The sequence below is a fragment of the Hypanus sabinus genome, chromosome 11 (genome assembly GCF_030144855.1).
Source record: "Hypanus sabinus isolate sHypSab1 chromosome 11, sHypSab1.hap1, whole genome shotgun sequence".
Lineage (NCBI taxonomy): Eukaryota > Metazoa > Chordata > Chondrichthyes > Myliobatiformes > Dasyatidae > Hypanus > Hypanus sabinus.
Genome location: NC_082716.1, coordinates 86,714,573 through 86,739,436, shown reverse-complemented (window position 1 = coordinate 86,739,436; position 24,864 = coordinate 86,714,573). Strand labels below are relative to the sequence as shown.

General features: G+C 41.5%; 1 protein-coding gene across 1 annotated transcript in view; it reads left to right on the top strand.

Moving 5' to 3' along the window:
* LOC132402172 (pappalysin-2-like) overlaps positions 1–24,864 on the top strand; it is a 371,016-nt gene that overhangs the window by 86,087 nt on the left and 260,065 nt on the right. The window contains exon 3 of the mRNA XM_059984850.1: positions 18,138–18,283. Coding sequence (XP_059840833.1) covers positions 18,138–18,283 — 146 coding nt within the window. The remainder of the gene's footprint in view (positions 1–18,137; positions 18,284–24,864) is intronic.

Genomic DNA, 24,864 nt, shown 5'->3' with positions numbered 1-24,864 from the left:
GGCAGGTAAGGAGATAAGGTGAGAGGGAAACAGGAATGGAGAATGGTGAAGCGGGGGAGGGGCAATTACGGAAGTTTGAGAAATCGATTTTGTGTAGAGGCTACCCAGATAGAATATAAGGTGTTCTTCCTCCAACCTGAGTGTGGCCTCATCGCAGCAGTGGAGGAGGCCGTGGAATGACATGTCAGAATGGGAATGGGAAGTAAAATTGAAATGTGTGGCCGCCGGGAAATCCCGCTTTTGGTGTCATGTGGAGCAAAGGTTCTTGATGAAGCAGTCTTCCAATCTATGTCGGGTCTTGTGGAAATACATGAGGCCATACTGGGAGCATCAGATACGGCGTATGACCCTAATAAACTCGCGTGTGAATTTTCACTTCATCTGGAAGGACTGTTTGGGGATCTGAATCGTAGTGAGGGAGGAGGTGTAGCGGCAGGTGTAGGCACTTGTTCTGCTTGCACAGATAATTACCAGGAGGGAGATCAGTGGGGAGAGACAAATGGAGAAGGGAATTTTGAGTAGGGAGCAATCCCTTAGCAAAGTGGAAAGGTGGGGGGGGGGAGAGAAAGATGTGCTTGGTGGTGGAGGTGGTGGAGGTTACGGAGAATTATGCGCTGGACCCAGAAGTTAATGGTGTGGTAGGTGAGGACAAGACCTTGTTGATTCCCATTCTGTTGTCCTAAGGTCAAAATCCCACAGCACCCGGGCAGCCACTCAAGGTCCTGGGCCGGATAAGTTGCTCATTTTGTTAAATAGAGAGCAGTTTAAGAAAACCTCTCTGACAGCCTTGTCAGCATGGAAAAAGAATTTTGAAGTACAAAATGGTGCTGGCGATATAGGGTGACTTTTCATGGCCAGCTCACAGGAAAACATCTGGATATACGTCCTCTGAACCATTATCACTGTAAGTTGCAGCCTGTACTTTCTCTTAAACACTTTGAATAATCTGAATTCACCAACAGTCTTCCAACCTGCTGATGAGCCTGAAGGACTTGGTGAACTCGACTCTCAGCAATGTAGGTACAGTATCTGAGAGCAACGTGATGTCCACCACAGAAAGCAAGGTCACTGCAAGGGTCTCAATGTTCAAAGTAAATTTATTACTGGAGTACATATACAGTAACTCACCATATACGATTCTGAGATTCATTTTCTTGTGGGCATACATAGTAAATCCAAGAAACACAATAGAATCAATAAAAGACCGCACCCAACAGGATGCACAAACAAGCAATGTGCAAAAGGCAACAAACTGTGCAAATACAACAACAACAACAACAACAACAACAAAAATAATAATAATAATAATAAGCAATGAATATTGAGAACATTAGATGAAGAGTCTTTGAAAGGGAGTCCACAGGTTGTGGGAACACATCAGTAATGGGGCAAGTGAAGTTATCTTGTTCGATTCAAGAGCCTGATGGTTGAAGGGCAATAACTGTTCCTGAACCTGGTGCTGAAGGTCCTGAGGCTCTTGTGCCTTCTTCATGATGGCAGCAGTGAGAAGAGAGCATGGCCTGGATGGTGGGGGTCCTTGATGATAGATGCTGCTTTCCTGTGACAGCGCTCTGTATAGATGTGCTCAATGGTGTTGAGGGCTTTAGTCTTGATAGGCTGGGCCGATTCCACTACATTTTGTAGAATTTTTCATTTTAGGGCATTGGTGATTCCATACCAGGCCATGATGTAAACAGTGAATATACCCTCCACCACACATCTATAAAAGTTTGTCAGAGTCTTGGATGGCATGTTGAATCTTTGCAAACCTTGAGGAAACTGGTGCTGCCGTGATTTCTTTGTAATGGTGCTTAGGTGCTGGACCCAGGACAGATCCTTTGAAATGATAATGCTGAGGAATTTAATGTTGCAAGCCCTCTCCACCTCTGATCTCCAATGAGGACTGGCTCATGGACCTCTGGTTTCCTCCACTTGAAGTCAATAATGATCTCCTTGGTCTTGCTGACATTGAGTGAGAGGTTCTTATTGTAGGACCATTCAGTCAGATTTTCAGTCTCCTTCCTATATGCTGATTCATCACCACCTTTGATTTGGCCAATGACGATAGCATTTTCAGCAAGCTTAAGTATTGCATTGAAGCTGTGCTTAACCTCACAGTCATAAGTATAAAGTATGACTGCCAGACTGAAGCAATGGGAATCATGACCACTCATCCCTAGCATCCTTCTGGCCAATGTACAGTCATTGGAGAACAAAACAGAGGACCTAAGACCAACAATACAGTATTGAAAGGAAATGAGGGGTTTCTGTGTACTCTGTTTCACTGAGGCACAGTTCACCCCCCACACTCTGTACACTGCATTCCTGTTTGAGGTGTTTTCAATCCACTCGATGGACCAGATGGCAGCATCAAGAAAGGGCAAAGGTGGCAGTGCCTGCTTTATGGTAAACTTATTGTGGTTCTCGGACGTACCAGTCTTGTTCTCCTGCCTTAGGACATCTAACAATTATACCATATAACCATTTAACAATTACAGCACGGAAACAGGCCATCTCGGCCCTTCTAGTCCGTGCCGAACGCTTAGTGTCACCTAGTCCCATTGACCTGCACTCAGCCCATAACCCTCCATTCCTTTACTGTCCATATACCTATCCAATTTTACTTTAAATGACAATACCAAACCTGCCTCTACCACTTCTACTGGAAGCTCATTCCACACAGCTACCACTCTCTGAGTAAAGAAATTCCCCCTCGTGTTACCCTTAAACTTTTGCCCCCTCTCAACTCGTCCTCTTCTTTGAATTTCCCCTACTCTCAATGGAAAAAGCCTATCCACATCAAATCTATCTATCCCCCTCATAATTTTAGATACCTCTATCAAGTCCCGCCTCAACCTTCTACGCTTCAAAGAATGAAGACCTAACTTGTTCAACCTTTCCTTGTAACTTACGTGCTGAAACCCAGGTAAAATTCTAGTAAATCTTCTCTGTACTCTCTCTATTTTGTTGACATCTTTCCTATAATTCGGTGACCAGAACTGTACACAGTACTCCAAATTTGGCCTCACCAATGCCTTGTACAATTTTAACATTATATCCCAACTCCTATACTCAATGCTCTGATTTATAAAGGCCAGCACACCAAAAGCTTTCTTCACCACCTATTCCACATGAGATTCCATGTTCAGGAAACTATGCACCATTATTCCTAGATCACTCTGTTCTACTGCATTCTTCAATGCACTACCATTTACCATGTATGTCCTATTTGGATTATTCCTACCAAAATGTAGCACCTCACACTTATCAGCATTAAACTCCATCTGCCATCGTTCAGTCCACTCTTCTAACTGGCCTAAATCTCTCCGCAAACTTTGAAAGCCTACTTCATTATCCACAACGCCATCTACCTTAGTATCATCTGCATACTTACTAATCGAATTTACCACCCCATCATCCAGATTATTAATGTATACGACAAACAATATTGGACCTAGTACAGATCCCTGAGGCACACCTCTAGTCACCGGCCTCCAAACTAACAAACAGTTATCCACCACTACTCTCTGGCATCTCCCATCCAGCCACTGTTGAGTTCATTTTACTACTTCAATATTAATTCCTAACGATTGAACCTTCCATGCAGAACCTTGTCAAAGGCCTTACTGAAGTCCATATAGACAACATCCACTGCTTTACTCTTGTCAACTTTCCTCGTAATCTCTTCAAAAAATTCAATAAGATTTGTCAAACATGACCTTCCACATACAAATCCATGTTGACTGTTCCTAATCAGACCCTGTCTATCCAGATAATTATATATACCATCTCTAAGAATACTTTCCATTAACTTACCCACCACTGACGTTAAACTGACAGGCCTATAATTGCTAGGTTTACTCTTAGAACCCTTTTTAAACAATGGAACCACAAAAGCAATACGCCAATTCTCCGGCACCATCCCCATTTCTAATGACATTTGAAATATTTCTGTCAGAGCCCCTGCTATTTCTACACTAATCTCCCTCAAGGTCCTAGGGAATATCCTGTCAGGATCCGGAGATTTATCCACTTTTATATTCCTTAAAAGTGCCAGTACTTCCTCCTCTTTAATTGTCATAGTTTCCATAATTTCTCTACTTGTTCCCCTTACCTTACACAATTCAATATCCTTCTCCGTAGTGAATACCAAAGAAAAGAAATTGTTCAAAATCTCCCCCATCTCTTTTGGCTCCACACATAGCTGTCCACTCTGATTCTCTAACGGACCAATTTTATCCCTCACTGTCCTTTTGCTATTAATATAATTGTAGAAACCCTTCAGATTTATTTTCACCTTACTTGCCAAAACAACCCCATATCTTCTTTTAGTTTTTCTAATTTCTTTCTTAAGATTCTTCTTACGTTCTTTATATTCCTTGAGCACCTCATTTACTCCATGCTGCCTATATTTATAATAAATATCTCTCTCTTTCTTAATCCAATATCCCTTGAAAACCATGGCTCTCTCAAACTTTTAACTTTTCCTTTCAACCTAACAGGAATATAAAGATTCTGTACCCTCAAAATTTCACCTTTAAATGACCTCCATTTCTCTATTACATCCTTCCATAAAACAAATTGTCCCAATCCACTCCTTCTAAATCCTTTTGCATCTCCTCAATGTTAGCCTTTCTCCAATCAAAAATCTCAACCCTGGGTCTCGTCCTATCCTTCTCCATAATTATATTGAAACTAATGGCACTGTGATCACTGGACCCAAAGTGCTCCCCAACACATACCTCCGTCACCTGACCTATTTTATTTCCTAACAGAAAATCCAACACTGCCCCTTCTCTAGTTGATACCTCCATGTATTGCTGCAAAAAACTATCCTGCATACATTTTACAAACTCCAAACCATCCATCCCTTTTACAGTATGGGGTTCCCAGTCTATGTGTGGAAAATTAAAATCTCCCACAATTACAACCCTGTGCTTACTACAAATATCTGCTGTCTCCTTACAAATTTGCTCCTCCAATTCTCGCTCCCCACTAGGTGGTCTATAATACACCCCTGTAAGTGTTACTACACCTTTCCCATTCCTCAATTCCACCCAATTAGGCTCTCTAGACGAGCCTTCTAATCTATCCTGCCACAGCACCACTGTAATATTTTCCCTGACAAGCAATGCAACACCTCCCCCTCTTGTTCCTCAGATTCTATCACACCTGAAGCAATGAAATCCAGGAATATTTAGTTGCCAATCATACCCCTCCTGCAACCATGTTTCACTAATAGCTACAACATCATATTTCCAGTTATCAATCCATGATTTAAGCTCATCCACCTTTCTTACAATGCTCCTAGAATTAAAATAAATGAATTTAAGAAATTCTTCACCTCTTCCTCTCTGTTTAGTTCTAACAGTACAAAAAACTTTACTGTCTTCTTTTTCTTCCTTCTTCCATACATCTGTTCCTACACTCTGGTTCCCCTCCCCCCTCGTATCTAGTTTAAATCCACTGGAGCCTCTCTAGTAAACCTACCTGCAAGAATATTTGTCCCCCTCCAGTTCAGATGTAAACCGTCCCACCGGAACAGGTCCCACCTTCCCTGGAAAACTGCCCAATTATCTATATATCTGAAGCCCACCCTCCTGCCCCATGTCTTCAGCCATGTGTTGATCTGCACTATCTTACTATTTCTAAACCCACCTGCATGTGGTACTGGTAGCAATCCCGAGATTGCTATCCTGGAGGTCCTGTCCTTTCAGGACCTCCTCACTCTTCCTACCCATGTCATTGGTCCCTACATGAACCATGACATTTGGCTGCTCACCCTCCCTCTTGAGAATACTGAGAACTTGATCCGAGATATCGTGGACCCTGGCACCAGGGAGGCAACAGACCATCCGGCATTCTCGATCTCTTCCACAGAACCTCCTATCTGCCCCCCTAACTATCGAATCCCCTATCGCTACTGCTCTCCTCTTTTCCCTCCTTCCCTTCTGAACTGAGGGTCCAGTCTCAGTGCCAGAGATGCAACCACTGCAAATTGTCCCTGGTAGGTCGTCCCCACCAACAGTATCCAAAACGGTATCCTTATTGTTGATGGGAATGGCCACAGGGGTGCTCTGCTCTTCCTGTCTATTCCCCTTCCCTCTCCTGACTCCTAGAGGTGACTATCTCCCTGAAACTTTTGTCTATTTCTGCCTCTGCCTTGCAAATGATCCGAAGTTCATCCAGCTCCAACTCCAGTTCCCTAACACGGTTTGTCAGGAGCTGTAGCTGGATGCACCTTTTGCAGGTGTAGTCATCAGGGACAGCTGTGCTCGTCCTGACTTCCCACATACTGCAAACTGAGCACTCAGCTGCCCTAACTGCTGCCTCCATTACCTACTCCTAATCTAATTAGATTAATTAAAGGAGCTTACCCGGCCTTACATCACCTGAAGTGTAGCTCGTACTCAGCTTCTGCTTGCTTTTCAAGTTTTCCCACTGCCTCACGCGCTTGTGCAGTCGTGCGCCATTCAAACCTCGCCTCTGCCTTTTCTTGCCGATGTCTGATTGAGCCAAAGCTGTCCCACTCTGCCACAATCCACTACGACGATGGCCGCTATGATGATGGCCTCTGTATATGGCGGTCTTTCTTTTTAAACCTTTGGCGCGCTACGTCACACGCCTGTGCAGTCTAGCCTCTTTGCCGCGATCAGTTAAAAAAAACTGCTTCTCTCCGAGCTTCTTTTACCTCTTCCCTCTCTGCCTCTTGCTGTGATTTAAATAACCGTTGAAAACTTCCTCTCCTTTTTAAACCTTTAAGTGTTGACTGTTCTTATTAATTGGGTTCTGCTCCGTGATCCTGGCTGCAAGTTGCATACTGCCAAAGACAGATGTCAAGCTAACACCTAATGTATTGAGTGCCATGATTAACAAACAAGAAGCAGCCTATCTGGTGTCTTTCACTTGCTTGATGGGAACTCCAATCAGGCTTGCGTGAAGAAATTACTGCTCGGTTACCATCAGCATATCACCTGCGGCACCAGGGGATCCAACACACTTGACCACTGCTACTCTACCTTTCCATCCTTTCACTGCATTTCAGAAAATCTGACCTTCTGGTTGTCCTCCGACATCAATACAGGCAGAGACTAAACAGCAAGGTAGCAGAGGTAAGGACAACAAAGTGGTGGTCACGCAAATCAAAGGAGCAGGAATGTGCTACTTCAAAGGCTAGGCATTGTCAAAAGGGAGGATGCTGGGGCAGACTTGAAAGTTCAACGTAAACTTATTATAAAAATACATATATGTCACCATGTACAACTCAGATTCATTTTCTTGTATGCATACTCCACAAATCCATAACATAATAACCATACCAGAATCAGTGAAAGACTGCCTAACTTGGGCGTTCAACCAGAATGCAGAAGCTAACAAATGGTGCAAATTCAAAAAATAAATAAGTTAATAAATAAGCCAGAAATATTGAGAACATGAGATGAAGAGTCTTTGTTGTGAGTTCATTGGTTGTGGGAACATTTCACTGATGGGTAGTAAATGTTCCGGAACCTGCTGTTGTGAGTCCTGATGCTCCTGATGGCAGCAGTGAAAAGAGAGTATGTCCTGAGTGAAGGGAGTCACTGATGAAGGATGCTGCTTTCCTGCGATAATGTTTCATGTAGATGTGCTCAGTGGTGGGGAGGGCTTTACCCATGATGGACTGGGCTGTGATCGCGCTACTTTTTGTAAGATTTTCTGTTCAAGAGCACTGGTGTTTGCATACCTGACTGTGATGTAGCTACTCAATATACTGTGCACTACACATCTATAGAAGTTTATCAAAGTTTTTCAATGTCATGTCAAATCTCTTCAAACTCCTAAGGAGGTAGAGGTGCTGCCGTGCTTTCTTCGTAATTGCATCTACGTGCTGGGCCCAGGACAGGTCTTCAAAAATAATAACACCGAGGAATTTAAATTTGTTAACCCTTTTCATCTCTGATCCTCCAATGAGGATTGGCTTGTGGACCTCTGGTTTCCTACTTCTGAAGTCAATAATCAGCTCCTTGGTCTTGCTGACATTAAGTAAGAGGTTGTTATTACGACAACACGGTCAGATTTTCAATCTCCCTCCTCTATGGTGATTTATCTCCACCTTTGATTTTGCCAACAACAGAGGTGTCGTCAGCAAACTTGAATATGGCATAAAAGCTGACCTCAAGCCAGACTAAAGCATTGGGGTATGAAATGACTTCTCACCAGCAATTTGTTAGCTAATGAATAGTCACTGGAGAAAAGGATGGAGGACCAGAAGGCAAATGAGTGATTGCTGTGTTTTCTGTTTCACTGAGAAATGGCTCACACGACATGCCAGACTTGGCGATCCTGTCTGCCAGGTTCTCGATCCATCAGATGGACAGAACTGCAGAACATTCAAGGAAGGCAAGAGGTGGGGGGACTGTGTTTCATGATAGATTCTTTGTGGTGCTTGGACATAGTGGTTTTGTCACATGCTTCTTCTCCCAACCTGAAATGTCTAATAATTAACTGTCGACCATTCTATTTAACAAGAGAATTTTCTGCCATGGTCCTGACTGTAATTGCACACCACCAAGGCAGATGTTAAGGAAGTACTTGATGTTTTGAGTGCTTTGATTAGCAAACAAAAAATAACCCATCCTAATGCCTTTCACATGGTTATGGAAGGCAGAGGAGTGGCTGTGGGATTGCTTCAAGTCAGTGGACTGGGCCATGTTCAAGAACTCATCAGAGTATTTAAATGGATACGCCACATTTGTTATGGGCTTTATAAAATCACTCATGGCCAAGTGTATCTCCACAGAATCATGTAGAGTCTTCCTCAACCAGAATACCCAGATGAACCAAGAAATCTGAAGCCTGCTGAGGGCAGATGGCATGCAGGACTGCATTCTTGTATGTTACATAGAGATTTTCAAAACAGTTCCCAGGAAGGTTGATGAAAGGAAAGGCAGTAGATGTTGTCTACATGGACTTTGACAAAGTCCAGCATGAGAGGCTGGTAAAGAAGGTTCAGTTGTTTGGCAATCGGGATGAGGAGGTAAATTGGATTAGACATTGGCTTCACAGAAGAAGCAAGAGAGTGGTAGTAGATGTTTGCCTCTGACTGGTGGTGTACCACAGGGTCAATGTTGGGTCTGTTATTGTCTGTCATCTATATCAATGACCTGGATTGTAATATAGTAAAGTGAATCAGTAGATTGGCGGCGTAGTTGACGGTGAGGAGAGTTATCGAAGACGCAGCGGGATCTAAACCTGCTTGAAAAAAGGTCTGAAAATTGGTAAATGGAATTTAATGCCAACATGTGTGATGTGTTACACTTTGGGAGGATGATGGAGTTCTAAGGAGTGTACTAGAGCAGAAGCATCTGGGAGTACAGATCCATAATTACTTGAAAGTGACGTCATAAGAAGATGGTGTTGTGAAGAGAGCTTTTGGCACATTGGTCATAAATCAGTATTGAGTATAGGAATTGGGATGTTAGACTGAAATTGTAAAATACATTGGTGAGGCCAAATTTGGAGTACTGTGTGCAATTCTGGTCACTGTCCTATAGGAAAGATATCAATAAGATTGAAAGAGTGCAGAGTAAATCCTCCTACCACATTTCAATGGTTTTCTCAAACTATTTCTTGCTTAAGTTTAGAAAAAATTAGAAGTACTATTTTTGATTCATCAATTAAATTTGAAGAAACTTGGGGACCGTTCATTCGACACTTTCACATGAATTAATTTGACTTCTTCCAGACCTTTACTCTTATTATTCTTGTTCTGGTATGGAGTTCTGGAGTTTTTTGACACTATCATATACTTATAAACTATTATTATTGCCCATGTTAGTTTAGGTTTAGTTTTTTTTAATTATTTCTTTAAATGTACATTTTTTCTTATATTTTACATTTTTTTTCTTTTGATGATTATTTTTAATTTTTTTCATGTATAATCAATATAGATTAGATTGATATTGTATGATCCTTTTTCACTGATAGTTTAATAAGATATTGTTATCTTGTTATCAACTCAATTTCAAATCTATTGTATTCATAACATATGTAATATAATATTATGTTATGTTTTTTTAAAAAAATTAATAAAAAGATTGAAAAAGAAAGAAAGAGTGCAGAGAAAATTTACAAGAAAGTTGTTGGGACTTGAAGACTTGAGTTTTAGGGATTGATTGAAAAACTTAGGGGAATGAGGGGAGATTTCATAGAAAATAAAAAATCATGAGATGTTTAAATAGGGTTAAAGCAAGCAAGCTTTTCCACTGAGGTTGGGTAAGACTAGAACTAGAGGTCATAGGTTAAAGATGAAAGATGAAATATTTCAGAGGAACCTGAGCAGAAGCTTCTTTATGCAGGGGGTGGTGCAGGTGTGGAACAAACCATGAATGGAACTAGTGGATGTGGATTCTGTTGCAACATTTAAGAGGAGTGTAGATAAGTACATGGATTCCCCAGAAGCTGCTGGGAAAACTGTCCATGATGAGTCTCAGGAATTCCCACTGTAACTGCTTCTTGGACATCCTGAGAGAAGACCACAGACAGTCCATATTGGCAGCAATATCTGGTTCTGTTACATTATGCACTGACACCCTCAGTCCACTGTTGTTTACTGGTAATGCACTACTGTACTGCCAAATCCATTTCTAACCACATCATTAAGTTCGCTAACAACACAACAGTGGTTAGCCCCATCAGCAACAATGATGAAAATGTAAACAGGGAGGAGGCAGAGCAGCTTATGGACAGGTGTAAGCATAATAACCTAACCTGAGTCTCAATGTGGACAGGACTAAAGAGATGTTTGTGGAATTCAGGAAGGTGCAGGCAGATCACTCCCTATTGCACATCAGTGGCTTCTTGGTGGAGAGTCAGGAGCACCAAGTTTCTTGGTGCACACATTACTGACTATTTGTTTTCAACATCACCTCTTTAGTTAAGGGAGCACAGCATCATCTCCATTTCCTGATGAGATTAAGGCAAGCAAGGCTTTACCCTAACTCTTAGTTCTCACTACATTCTAACAGGGCACATCAGGTGTGTCCTGACCAGCTGCATCATCATCATCCTATTAAATTTATGGGAATTTAAATGCATCAGGTTGCAAGACCCTGCAACGGATAGTGAAGACAGCTGAAAACATCACTGGGATCTCTTCCCCACCCCCTCCCCATTCGGGACATGTCAGAAGCTCTGGCCACGTCCTCTATTTCCTGAGGAGACTGAGGTCCTTTAACATCTGCCGGACGATGCTGAGGATGTTCTACGAGGCTGTGGTGGCTAGTGCTATCGTGTTTGCTGTTGTGTGCTGGGACAGCAGGCTGAGGGTAGCAGACACCAACAGAATCAACAAACTCATTCGTAAGGCCAGTGATGTTCTGGGGGTGGAACTGGACTCTCTGATGGTGGTGTCTGAAAAGAGGGTGCTGTCCAAGTTGCATGCCATCTTGGACAATGACTCCCATCCACTCCACAATGTACTGGTTAGGCACAGGAGTACATTCAGCCAGAGACTCATTCCACCGAGATGTAACACTAAGTGTCATAGGAAGTCATTCCTATCTGTGGCCATCAAACTTTACAACTCCTCCCTCGGAGTGTCAGACACCCTGAGCCAGTAGGCTGGTCCTGGACTTATTTCCACTGGGCATGATTAACATTATTATTTAATTATTTATGGTTTTATATTGCTATATTTCTTCACTATTCTTGGTTGGTGCAGCTGTAATGAAACCCAATTTCCCTCGGGATCAATAAAGTATGTCTGTCTGTCTGTCTGTGCCTGCAGCATTGCCAAAGACCCCTCTGCTCTTCCCACAAGCTCTTTGACCTCCTGCCTTCAGGCAGAAGGTACTGCAGCAGAAAAACAGCTGTCAGGCTGAGTAACAGCCTCTTCCCCCAGGATGGTAGACTTTGTAACACCCTATTGCTACCCAGCACATACGTACACCCTATCTGAAAGTCTTGTTGACCCCACCTCCTTCCACTCCCCAACTCACAGTCATGCTCTCATCCTGTACTGGTCACTTTTCATCTTTTATTGCTGCCGTTTCACATATTTACACTACTAATTGTTTTATTGTAATAGTGCCAGTAACATTATACTGTCACGCTTAAACATGCACCTCCCACTTTATGTCAACCTGTAAATCTTCAGGCTCTGTCACTCAGGGACTTGTGCTAATGTTATGTTGTGACTGTACAGTACTCTATCACAGTCTTAGGCACATATATTTAGTTATGGTACACAGCACTGCATTACCTATGTGAGTGATGATAAACCTGATTTTGATATGGACCTCTATTGTGGACTGAGAGTGGGAAGGGGGCAGGGCGAGGTGAATCATGGTTGGGAAAAGGGAGGGAGCAGGAAGCACCAGAGAGACATTCTGCAATGATCAATAAAGTAATTGTTTGAAATCAAATTTCTCTGCCTGGTGTCTCAGGCTGGGTGCATCTACACCTGTGCCAACCCTGCCTCTGGCACTCCATCTCTTCCACCTATCCATGCCCCTCCCGTGGCACTCTATCTTCACTTTGCCCAACATCGTTTGCTCCTGCCAGATTTACAAACTTGGTCTCTGCTCCACTTTGACAACTACAGTAAATTCCTTGGCATCCTAGCTATATAGTATATGTGCCTAAGACATTTGAATTCAATTGACGTTATTACTTACACCCTTCATGCACATGAGGAGTGAAAATCTTTACGTTATATCTCTGTCTAAATGTGCAATGTGCAATTTATAGTAATTTGTAGTAAATAGTATGTATAACGGGACAGTCAATATAACATAGAAATACAATTGTATCAGCGTGAATTAATCAGTCTTAAGGCCTGGTGGAAGAAGCTGTCCTGGAGCCTGTTGGTCCTGGCTTTTATTCTGCCATACAGTTTCCCAGATGGTTCCAGCTGGAACAGTTTGTGTTTGGGGTGACTCAGGTTCCCAATGATCCTTCGGGCCCTTCTTACACATCTGTCTTTGTAAATGTCTTAACAGTAGGAAGTTCTCATCTACAGATGTGCTGGGCTGTCTGCACCACTCTCTGCAGAGTCCTGTGATCGAGGGAAATACAGTTCCCATACCAGGCAATGATGCAGTCAGTCAGGATGCTCTCAATGGTGCCCCTTTAGAAAGTTCTTAGGAATTGCAGAATACTGTATGTGCTGCATCATAACTATATGTATTATGTGTGACTACATGTTCTGAATTTTGCACATTGGCCCTAGTGGAACAATGTTTAATTTGGCTGCATACATGTGTATGGTTGAATGACAATAAACTTGAAATTGGATGTGAGGGTAATGGAGGGTCAATGGATTAGATGGGCGAAAGGGCTTGTTTCTGTGGTGTAATGCTCTATGACTTTATGACTGGCAAGCCAAGAAAGTAGAAGTGGTCCAGGTAAGAGCTCCAGAAAGCCATCTCACATACAAACTGGCAATTCCAGGCTAAACCTGAATCACACATGGATGCTTGACAACTGTGGCAGGGATTTAATGTCATCACTAAAGCAAAACCAAGCAACATAAATGACACCAAGGTTTCGCTCCCAATTGAGTTCAATGTCTTTTATGCCCGCTTTGACTGACAACTTGGAGGCATCTTCACAAACCCTCAGAGCCCCCATTGACCCTGTGATCTCAGTCTTCGAGGCTGACATGAGAGCATCCTTTAGGAGGATGAATACATGAAAAATGTCTGGCTCAGACAGTATACCTTGCTGGGTACTGAAGACTTGGGCTAATCAACTGGCTGGAGTTTTTATGGCATCTTTGAGTCTCTTGCTTCATCATTCTGAAGTATCCATCTGCTTCAGGCAGGCTTTAATCATGCCAGTGCTCAAGAAGAACCTTCTTCATCTTGATAACCTGCCTCGATGACTATCGTCCAGTAAGACTTACATCCATTGCATTGAAGCGCTTCCAGAGGGTAGTCATGAAACATATCACTCCTGCCTGAGGAGTGACCTGGATCTAATTAGAAAAGAATCAGTTAACTCAACATAGATGAGATTAGCAAGAAGGCCGGCATAGCCGTGGTAGTCTAACAAATCTGCTTCTGTACTGTACAACTTTGACTTTGACTCTGTCTGTTGGAGTACATCCATAAGACCATAAGTTATAGGAGTAGAATTAGCCCATTCAGCCCATTGAGTCTGCCCTGTCAATCTGTCATGGCTGATTTATTATCCCTCTCAACCCCATTCCCCTGCCTCCTCCCTTTATTTTTTATACCTTGACTAATCAAAAACCTATCAACCTCTGTTTTAAATATCCCAGATGACGTGGCCTCCACAGCCATCTGTAGCAATAAATTCCACAGATTCACCATCCTCTGGCTAAAGAAATTCCTTCTTATCTCTGTTCTAAATGGATGTACATACGTACCTCTGTTCTGAGGCTGTGCCCTCTGGCTCTAGACTGTTCCATTATGAGAAACAACCTCTTCACATTCTAGGCCTTTCAATATTCAGTAGGTTTCAGTGAGATTCTCCCCCCCCCCCCCCCACCCGCATTCTTCTGAACTCCATTGAGTACTGGCCCAGATCCTTCAAAAGCTCCTCATATATTATCCCTTTTGTTCCTGGAATCATCTCCTTGAAACTTCTCTGGACCTGCTTGAATTCCAGCAGATCTTTTCTTAGGTTATGCGCCTAAAACTGCTCGTAATACTTCGAGTGAAGTCTGACCAATTCTTTATAAAGCCTCACTTTGTGGGTTCTGCTGAGGTGCAGTATCGTTTAACATGGTGTGCAATTCCCACTGAGTGCAATGTAAATGGAATGTGGTCTTTTGTCAGTAACGGTCTTTTATGACATCATAGTAGCTGTGAAGTTATATATTTAAAGAGTTAAGTAAATGGATTACACTGTTAAATCATTTTTCTGAGAGAGCAGAACAGAACCTGAGTTGCTGAGGTACAGTGACAGCTCTACTAACTTTATTTTATGCTGCCTTTTGTTCGGACTTTCAATACCTTTGATAAGATGCCTCTGAAGAGATGTTACCTAATATTGGTAACATATTGTTTTGGATTAAGGATTAGTTGACAAACAGAAGATGAAGTATAGGAATAAATAGGCCACCTCAGGATTGTCCTGACATGGGGATTCTGGAACCAATCTGTCTCTGAGGAGGAATTTCTTGAGCCAGAGGGTAGTGAATTTGTGATATTCTTTGCCACACATAGCGGTGTGGACAAGGCATTGGGTATATTTAAAGTGGAATTTGAGAAGATTTTGATCAGTTAAGGGTGTCAAAAGTGTCATGGAAAAGGAAGGAGGCTGGCATTGAGAGGGAATGGTGAATCAGATTTGATGGGCCAAGTGGCCTAATTTTGTTTCTCTGACTTATGATCTTAAGGTGCCACTGAGAAATGTAGATGAGAAACCTAATGAGAAACCCAGAATGGTGAATGCTTGGAAACTTCTCCCTATGAGTTGTGGAGACTCAGTCATTGAGGGTATTCCATATCTCATTACAGTCACCCATTCTGTTGAGGAGTTGAATATCACATGTTCTTATTTCTGACATACATATGTTATGAGTAGGCCACTTAGTCTTCATAGACAAGGAAAGCATCATTGCTGTCTCTAACCTGTGAAGCTTTGCAAAATTGTGTGTGAAAGTGACTCATTCATTTATACCCAAAAGAGCATTAGCCAAGTCTGTTTATCTCTCCTCTTTGGAGAATCCCAACATTCAGAAATCTAGCGCAGCAACCTTTGTTGCATGAACTGTATTCCATGCATATTTTTGAGAGGAGACCATATATAAATTCTTGCTTCTGGCTCCTATATTGTTCTTATGTACCACACCAGGATTACTTAAGTTGGTACTGTCACTCAGAACACAGTATAGACACGTCAAGGATGTCTGCCGCTCTGGCCATTCCCTGTTTTCCCTTCTGACTTCTAGGAGAAAATACAAAAGCTTTAAAAGCAGGACAAACATTGACCTAAGTAGTCAAAGATTAGTTTTATTTGCCACGTGTATGTTGAAACATACAGTAAGTGAATCATTTCCGTCAAATCAAAAAAGTGATGAATGTGCTGGGCAGGCCTCAAGTATGTCTTTGGAAAATGGGAGGAAACTGGAGCACCCAAAGGAAAACCAGTGCAGTCATGGGGAAAACGTAGCAACTCCTTACGGAAAGTCAGGGAAAATGTACTGACTCCTTACAGAAAGTCGGGGAAAACGTACCGACTCCTTACAGAAAGTCGGGGAAAACGTACCGACTCCTTACAGAAAGTCGGGGAAAACGTAACGACTCCTTACGGAAAGTCAGGGAAAATGTACCGACTTCTTACGGAAAGTCAGGGAAAACATACCGACTCCTTAGGGGAAGTCAGGGAAAACATACCGACTCCTGATGGAAAGTCAGGGAAAACATACCGACTCCTTAGGGAAAGTCAGGGAAAACATACCGACTCCTGATGGAAAGTCAGGGAAAATGTAACGACTCCTTACAGATAGTTGGGGAAAACGTACTGACTCCTTACAGAAAGTCGGGGAAAACGTACTGACTCCTGGAGGAAAGCCGGGAAAACGTACTGACTCCTGATGGAAAGTTGGGGAAAAAGTACCGACTCCTGATGGAAAGTCGGGGAAAACATACCGACTCCTTACAGAAAGTCGGGGAAAATGTACCGACTCCTTACAGAAAGTTGGGGAAAACGTACTGACTCCTTACGGAAAGTCAGGGAAAATGTAACATCTCCTTAGGGAAAGTCAGGGAAAACGTACCGACTCTTGATGGAAAGTCAGGGAAAACGTAACGACTCCTTACAGAAAGTCAGGGAACACATACCGACTCCTTACAGAAAGTTGGGGAAAACGTACTGACTCCTTACAGAAAGTCGGGGAAAACATACCGACTCCTTACAGAAAGTCGAGGAAAAAGTACCAACTCCTTACGGAAAGTCAGGGAAAATGTACCGACTCCTTACAGAAAGTCAGGGAAAACGTACCGACTCCTGATGGAAAGTTGGGGAAAAAGTACCAACTCCTTACGGAAAGTCAGAGAAAACGTAACGTCTCCTTAGGGAAAGTCAGGGAAAACATACCGACTCCTGATGGAAAGTCAGGGAAAATGTAACGACTCCTTACAGAAAGTCAGGGAAACATACCAACTCCTTACAGAAAGTCAGGAAAAACATACCGACTCCTTACAGAAAGTCGGGGAAAATGTACTGACTCCTGAAGGAAAGTCGGGAAAACGTACTGACTCCTGATGGAAAGTAGGGGAAAAAGTACCGACTCCTGATGGAAAGTCGGGGAAAACATACCGACTCCTTACAGAAAGTCGGAGAAAATGTACCGACTCCTGATGGAAAGTTGGGGAAAAAGTACCAACTCCTTACGGAAAGTCAGAGAAAATGTAACGTCTCCTTAGGGAAAGTCAGGGAAAACGTACCGACTCCTCATGGAAAGTCGGGGAAAACATACCGACTTCTCATGGAAAGTCAGGGGAAACGTACCGACTCCTCACGGAAAGTCGGGGAAAATGTACCGACTTACCCCCACCTTCTTTATAGGGCCCCTGCCCCCTCCTTCTTCAGTCCTGAAGAAGGGTCTTGGCCTGAAATGTTGACTGCTTCTTTCAATGGATGTGGCCCAACCTGCTGAGTTCATGCATCTTGTTTGTACGTGTTCCAGTTTACCAATGTGTGCACGTGTTGGTGCTGGAAGGGAAAATCACTTTTGTGATATACTGCCTCACCTCATCTATGTTGATTTTCTGTTGTCACCATACATGATAAGTGCTCTGGGCTTCAATTCTCTTGATCCTCTGCCATAGTTTTTGCAGGAGCTATTGTGCATAATGTGAGAAAATCCCAAAGGAAGTTCAACTTGACTGTTTATATCCACATTAATCATGCCTTTTATCATTCCATGCATACACTTTTAGTCAAGTGAACCTAAATAATTTAAATCCAAAAGCTTAGAATTGTCTCAAGCACTCTTTTTTCCATGCATGTCTCATTCTTTTAAGTCCTAATGTCTTGTATGGCCTTCCCTTTTACAAAATTTGATTAACCTGTGGTTCCATAACCCAGCATTTCATGCCCAGGAGCTGATGATAATTGCTGGAGAATGAATTGGGTTGTCTGATGTTGGCTAAATGTTAAGCCTTTTCTCTTTTGTTGTTTAGGACCTACATGAGTGTGAAGGAACTGAAGGAGACGCTGCAGATCGATGGTTCCATGCATCTGAACGTCTATTTTGCCAGTTCGGTGCGGGAGGAGCTGGCAGGTGCTGCTACTTGGCCCTGGGATAAAGAAGCCGTGACTTCTTTGGGTAAGTGTGCTCAAAGAGCATTAGAGTTTTCCATTTGTTAGGTGATTGTTGGTCAGTTATATACTGTACATCCTGTGCCTATCAATCTTACTGTGATTAAAGTGAACAGAACCACCTCTAGTGTTTGTCAGATGACACATACACCAAGTGGTCTTTGGCTATGGTTTTGTGGAATCCTGAAACAAAGTTGAAATCTTAGAAAGGAGGAAGTCAAAGCTTTTCAAAGCTTTTCTTAAAATGAAAGACCAACGTCTCCTTTTAGAGTAATTGCTCTTAACATTAGATATGGTTGTGTCATTTAAGAGGCTTTTTGATGGGCAAGTGAATTTGTAGAGAATGGGGGGATATAGACCTTGTGCAGGCAGAAGAGATTGGTGCGATTAGACATAATTAGCTTGGGTCGTTTGGTACAAGATTGTTGGCTGAACGCCTGTTCCTACGCTTCACTGGTGTAAGTTCTGCTGGTAGTTTCTGTGCTGCCTCAGTTACCTGCAGCTGAGATCCTGTCTATTCCTTGTCAACTCAAAACATTATTGCTGAATGCTGTTCTGAAAATGTTTCGATTGGAGTGGAAGGGTTGGCATACAGGGTGTAGTGGTAATGTGAGAGGCAGGAGCTGTTAAAAACAGGTCAATAAACATGGAATGAAATTATCTTTGAGCAGGTATGATGAGATCGACTGAGATAGGCAGAATTTTGATTAGCTATCCTGTGATATATTGGTGATCAGATCTCTCTTATGACAGAGTTCCACTTTTGATCCACAGGTTTTGAGTCATGCCATTGACAGTCTAAGATTTCAGTAGTTTAAAGTTTTAATGATCCTTTCAAGAGAAGGAAAGCTTTAGTAAGTTTTCATGTGCATGTCTTCAGTTGTGCATCTGCATTGATCAAAGAAAAATAGAGTGTGTTATGTTTCAGATTGAAGAAAGGAAGGAGATGGGTCCTTTGTTTTTTCCTGTTCCTTTTATTTCTGCTGTAGATAGTTTTTAGCTGTTCAGAGACTGAGCCTTTGGGACTGATGCTTTGGGATGAGTGCATGTCCCATTTGCTGCTTTATCTAGGGAATGAGATAGCTGCTATTATTCTTCTTCTCTCTGCACAGAGGGAGAGGTTGCTTACCAAGGGTAAAAGAACTATATGGTTTAAATCTCAAGGGACATGGACTTTTTATGGCAAATTATGCTGATATGTTGTGATCACTTTGAGCATTATCTTATCAATGAATTTGATATGGATTTGACAGTTATAGTGAAAATTACTGCCCCCTACCCCTCACCCAGGACAAGGGTAATAATCTAATGAAAGATAATTGCCATGAAACTTTAATTCTGTTTCTTTCTGTATAGATACTATCTAATCTTTGTGTACCTTCCTCACATTTCATGTTATTAATGAACACTGAATGGCCTTGGCAAAGAATGGAGTTTGCCGTCAAATTATTGTTCTGTTTGTGGGTCTGTAGGTATCCCCTACGTTGAATAAGTAATTCTAATGCTGTAAAACAGTGAATCCTCTGACAGTGCAACTCCACATAAAAACAGGTAAAGAACAGGCATATGCTCAAACACAGTTGCTGAATCACTAATGTTGAGAACTCCAGATGTGTCCAGAAATGCAGCACTTTGCTACTCCAATCAGTTGGTGTTTCGTCCTCCTGTGGCACACAGTGTTGTTCCTTGCTTTTTGGATGAAGGACCTTGTGGTATAGAAGTTATCAGCGAATATTAAGATCAGTTTTGCTAACTTCTGAGGAAATATTTTCAAAAGTTATGTAAAAGTAGGACAGCAATCAGATTGTATTTGTGTTATACTTTAGCCATGGAATATTGCGTAAACAGTGGTTACTCACACCTTTCATTGATTCCAAGTCAACTGGGAGCTGTTTTAAAAAAAAGCACTTGTCTTAAGTTAACAGCTCAAGCAGCAAACTCGTTCTGTTTAGACCAACAATAACAATTTGCCAAACACTTCACAATTTTTTCTGTTTATAAGCATTTCTCATTTCTGATACAAGTGCTCATAGCCAGCCAAACTCAAGCATAATTTTCAGGTGGAACAGGGAAAGGACAACTAGATAGGAATGCCAATGTAAGTCTTTTTGAAATCTATCATTCTGTCCATAATTTATATTGTATTTCTATTTGTGCATTAGCTTTAGTTAAATTGTAAAATTTCTAGCAGTTCAGAAAATAATGCTGTTGCAGCTTAGAGGTTTTCTCCAGAATTTGGACTGAACTCTTGGCCAATGTAAAACTGGAATACAGATGTACAACTGCACTGGTGCAGTGGAAGACCACTGGTGGGTTGGTAGAAGGTGAAATGAATGTGTACAGAAGATTGGTAAAGGAACACAAATGTACTTAGATTTTAAAAATAATATGGAAATACATTAACTACATATGGTGAATGAAATTAAAAGCTTACATTTACACATGCTCTTTAACTCTCATCTCATGCTTAGGTGATAAATATATGACATTATTTAATATAAAAAATTTTCTCAGCACAGTTGTTTTATGATGGTATTTTCTGAAGTAAGAAGTGCTCAGTCAGATCTTTATCTTGAATAGCTCAAGTGTGTTAAGTATCTTTGTTTCATGTACAATATAAAATAAAATTTGAAAAGCTTTGTTACAAAAGCATGATTACATTCCTTGTTTGAAGTGATTCTGGGTCTATTGAGGCTTTTGTTGTTTTTTCTTAATAATATCAGTTTTTAGCAAAGCTTGTGTTTTGTGTTGCTTTTGTTCAGTATAAAGATGATTGAATCAGTCCCATGTGGATAATTTGACAAGGAATATCAGTAGCTTTTAAATTAACCAGATGTTGACCTTGTTGATCAAGGGAGGCTTACTACCATACTAAAGAACTTACACACCCGATTCAGGGTTGAACTCTTGCTCTGAATTGCCCTTCAATATTGATAACATGGCAGGATGGTAGAAGTGAACCTTAGATCAAATTTCATCCAATTCTTTTAAATGTATTTGTTTTTTTTTGGTTTACTTTTTCCTAACAGATGTACGACACAGTGATTCAGAAACAGTGTTACTAGTTCTTGCAAAGCACAATGTATGTAATGATACACAATCTCCCATATCCGGCAGTGTTCATAAATACCTCGTTGATGGGTTACTTGGCCACTGTAAATTTCCCTTAGTATATAGGTGAGTAATGGAACCTATGGAGAATAGAAGAGGATGCGGAAAAAATAAAAATAAAATTGATGTGGGTGAAGTGGAAATGGGTGGTTCAAAGTAAATTTATTATCAAAGTACATATATGTCACCATATACAACCCTTAAATTCATTTACTCACAGGCATTCATAGTAAATACAAGAAACAAAATAGAATTATAGAATGACCAGCCCCATCCAATGTGCAAAAGACAACAAACTGAGCAAATATAAATGAAATAAAAATAATAAATATTGAGAACAAGAGTCTTTAAAAGTGAGTCCATCAGTTGTGGGAACAGTTCAGTGATGGTGCAAATGAAGCTGAATGAATTAGACCCTTTGCTTCAAGCTGGACTTACATGCTGGGCAGATACTCTGAATTGAGGTTGCTGACCTCAATCCACCTCTGATCCCCAATAAGGACTGGCTCAGAAACCTCCAGCTTCCTCCTCTTTAAGTCAATTATCATCTCCTTGGTCTTACTGACTTTGTGTGGGAGGTTGTTGAAATGACACCACTCAGCAAGATTTTCATTCTTCCTCCCGTATGCTAATTTGTCAGCATAGTTGATTTGGCCAATGACAGTGGTGTCATCAGCAGAATTAAATATGGCATTGGAGCTGTGCTGAGCCTCACAGTGATGAGTCGGTGGATGGTTTGTGAGCCAGAGCCTGTTTCTGTGCTTTAGCTCTCTGACTTCATGGCTCTGTTTATAGGACCACCGGTCCTGCTGTTGATCTTCTCTTCGGAGCATGCAGGATTGCCAGAAGCCACCAAGACCCTTCATCACATATGCAGAGTAGCTTTTGATTATGTCATTGACATCACCAGTAGAAGTGATGGGAATCAGTGAAAGGGGCTTCCTCTTCAAACCCAGCCGGTGACCATGACAGTTTTCACCCACGTCTAAAAAGGCAAGATTATATAACCATAAAACCATATAACAATTACAGCACAGAAACAGGCCATCTCGGCCCTTCTAGTCCATGACAAACGCTTACCCTCACCTAGTCCCACTGACCCGCACTCAGCCCATATCCCTCCATTCCTTTTCTGTCCATATTCCTATCCAATTTTACTTTCAATGACAATACTGAACCTTCCTCTACCACTTCTACTGGAAGCTCGTTCCACACAACTAACACTCACTGAGTAAAGAAATTCTCCCTTGTGTTACCCTTATACTTTTGCCCCGTAACTCTCAACTCATGTCCTCTTGTTTGAATCTCCTCTACTGTCAATGGAAAAAGCCTATCCACATCAACTCTATCTATCCCCCTCATAATTTTAAATATCAAGTCCCCTCTCAACCTTCTACGCTCCAAAGAATAAAGACCTGATTTGTTCAACCTTTCCCTGTAACTTAGGTGCTAAAACCCAGGTAACATTCTAGTAGATCTTCTCTGTACTCTCTCTATTCTGTTGACATCTTTCCTATAATTCAGTGACCATAACTGTACACAATGCTCCAAATTCGGCCTTACCAATGCCTTGTACAATTTTAAGATTATGTATCCACTTTCATGGCCACCTGTGTATAATTCAAGGAAAGAGATTGCACTCATGTCAGAACAGCTGCAGTTGATTTTTAAAAAATTACCCAAGTCTGTAATTAAATTCTGTACTTTTTATTTGTACAGTCTTGGCCATCCTATTGTTTGATTGTGTTTGCTATTTTCAAATGAACTTTCTTTTAGCCTTACTAAAATCCCATTTCCAAATAACAGCTCGTTCATTAAACCAGATGGTCTGATTCCCAATTACCAGTTCAATCTCTCCCATTCCCAAGTACCAAACTTCACACTTACCCAGACTGGCTCATTCCCAAACATCAGTCCCTCTACTAATCTAACCTGTCACATATCAGCTCCTTCTTTAACTCAGCCAGTCCCATTATGGAATTTCAGATGCTTTGCTAATGTAACAAATCCTATTCCACAATATCAGATCCATCCATTCTCACACACAAGCTCCTTCTCAAACGTAGTAAGTTTGTTTCTCAGAAGCAGTTGTTCCATCACCAACATCATGTATGTTGCTTTAAATGTAATTTTCCCTTGCCTTGCTCTCCTTTGAGCTTATATGCCGTATACTCTTGCACTAGATATTTAACAATTGGATTCAGCTTCTGGCCACAGAGTCCATAGATTTGTTTGACATGTACCAGATGTGTATGACTTATTATCTGTGACTTAAGCTGTTCAGTCTGTTACGTTTTGCACACTTTGCAAAATGCTCAGCTCTATATCACAGTGTAAATCTACTGTACATTACTATCATATGTTGTGTTAGCATTACTATAATAGGCTCATTAATTATGTTTAGCCCAAGATTTTTTTCCTTTTCCACTGAATGCATGTGGGAAATGTGACAATTAACTATATATAAAATTCATCAGGTGGCTGCTTTACTAAGAAAGACATGAAAATTCTTGTTCATTTCTGACTCCTTTCTCAAGGCACCATCTTGGACCTCTTGTCCTAACTTTGTTTCCTGAGATGAGGGTTTACTCTATGATGAAAGATTGAAGAAGATAGGTTTGCTCACTGGGAATTTGTGAAAATGAGAGGTGTTCTCTTTGAGATATACAACAACATTTTGTGTGAGGATTTGACAGAACTTGTTTCCTTTCAGTGCAGGGTTTGGAATTGGAAGCCCTTCTCTTAAGATCAGAATGAGGTGAGAAATTTCATTGCACAGAGGGTTGTGAATCTTTAGAATTCTCCACCTCAGAGCTGTAGATGCAGTCATTGCATATATTGAAGATAAAAATGAAGAGATTTTTTTTAAGACAAAGAGGTTCAGAGAATGTAGTCACTGGGCATGTGAATGGAAGAGGAACAGGATTAGCCAGGATCTTGCTAAACTTCAGATCAGGATTGGCCTATTCCAGCTATCTGAGTGTTTGTAAAATCCTTTATCCTTATTATGTGGATAGCACAGTGTCTACATTTTTGTTTGAGCTTGCTCTTATTCATAAGTTTTTCACCGGGTTAAAATTAAAACTGCATCTTATTTCCTGGTACTTTAGAATGGTCATTCCATGAATTCTGTCGTATTTCTTCTCTTCTTATGAGTAAAGATGGAAGGGAGTTAGCCAAATGACACAGGATTGAAGTCAATGCCCTACAGTACACTCTCACAGCCAAGGATACTGGTTTCAAAAGCAAAAGCCCTGAAGCTGATAATAAGAAGCTGAAGCTGATAATAAGAAAAAGGAGTAGAATTAGGCCATTTGGACCATCAAGTCTGCTCCAACAGTCCATCATGATTTATTAACCCTTTCAAACCATTCTCCTGCCATCTCTCTGTAATCTTTGACACCCTGACGCGCTATATTCTGCATGGAGGCCGGAGACCAGTGGTGTGCCGAAGGGATCTGTTTTGGGACCCTTACT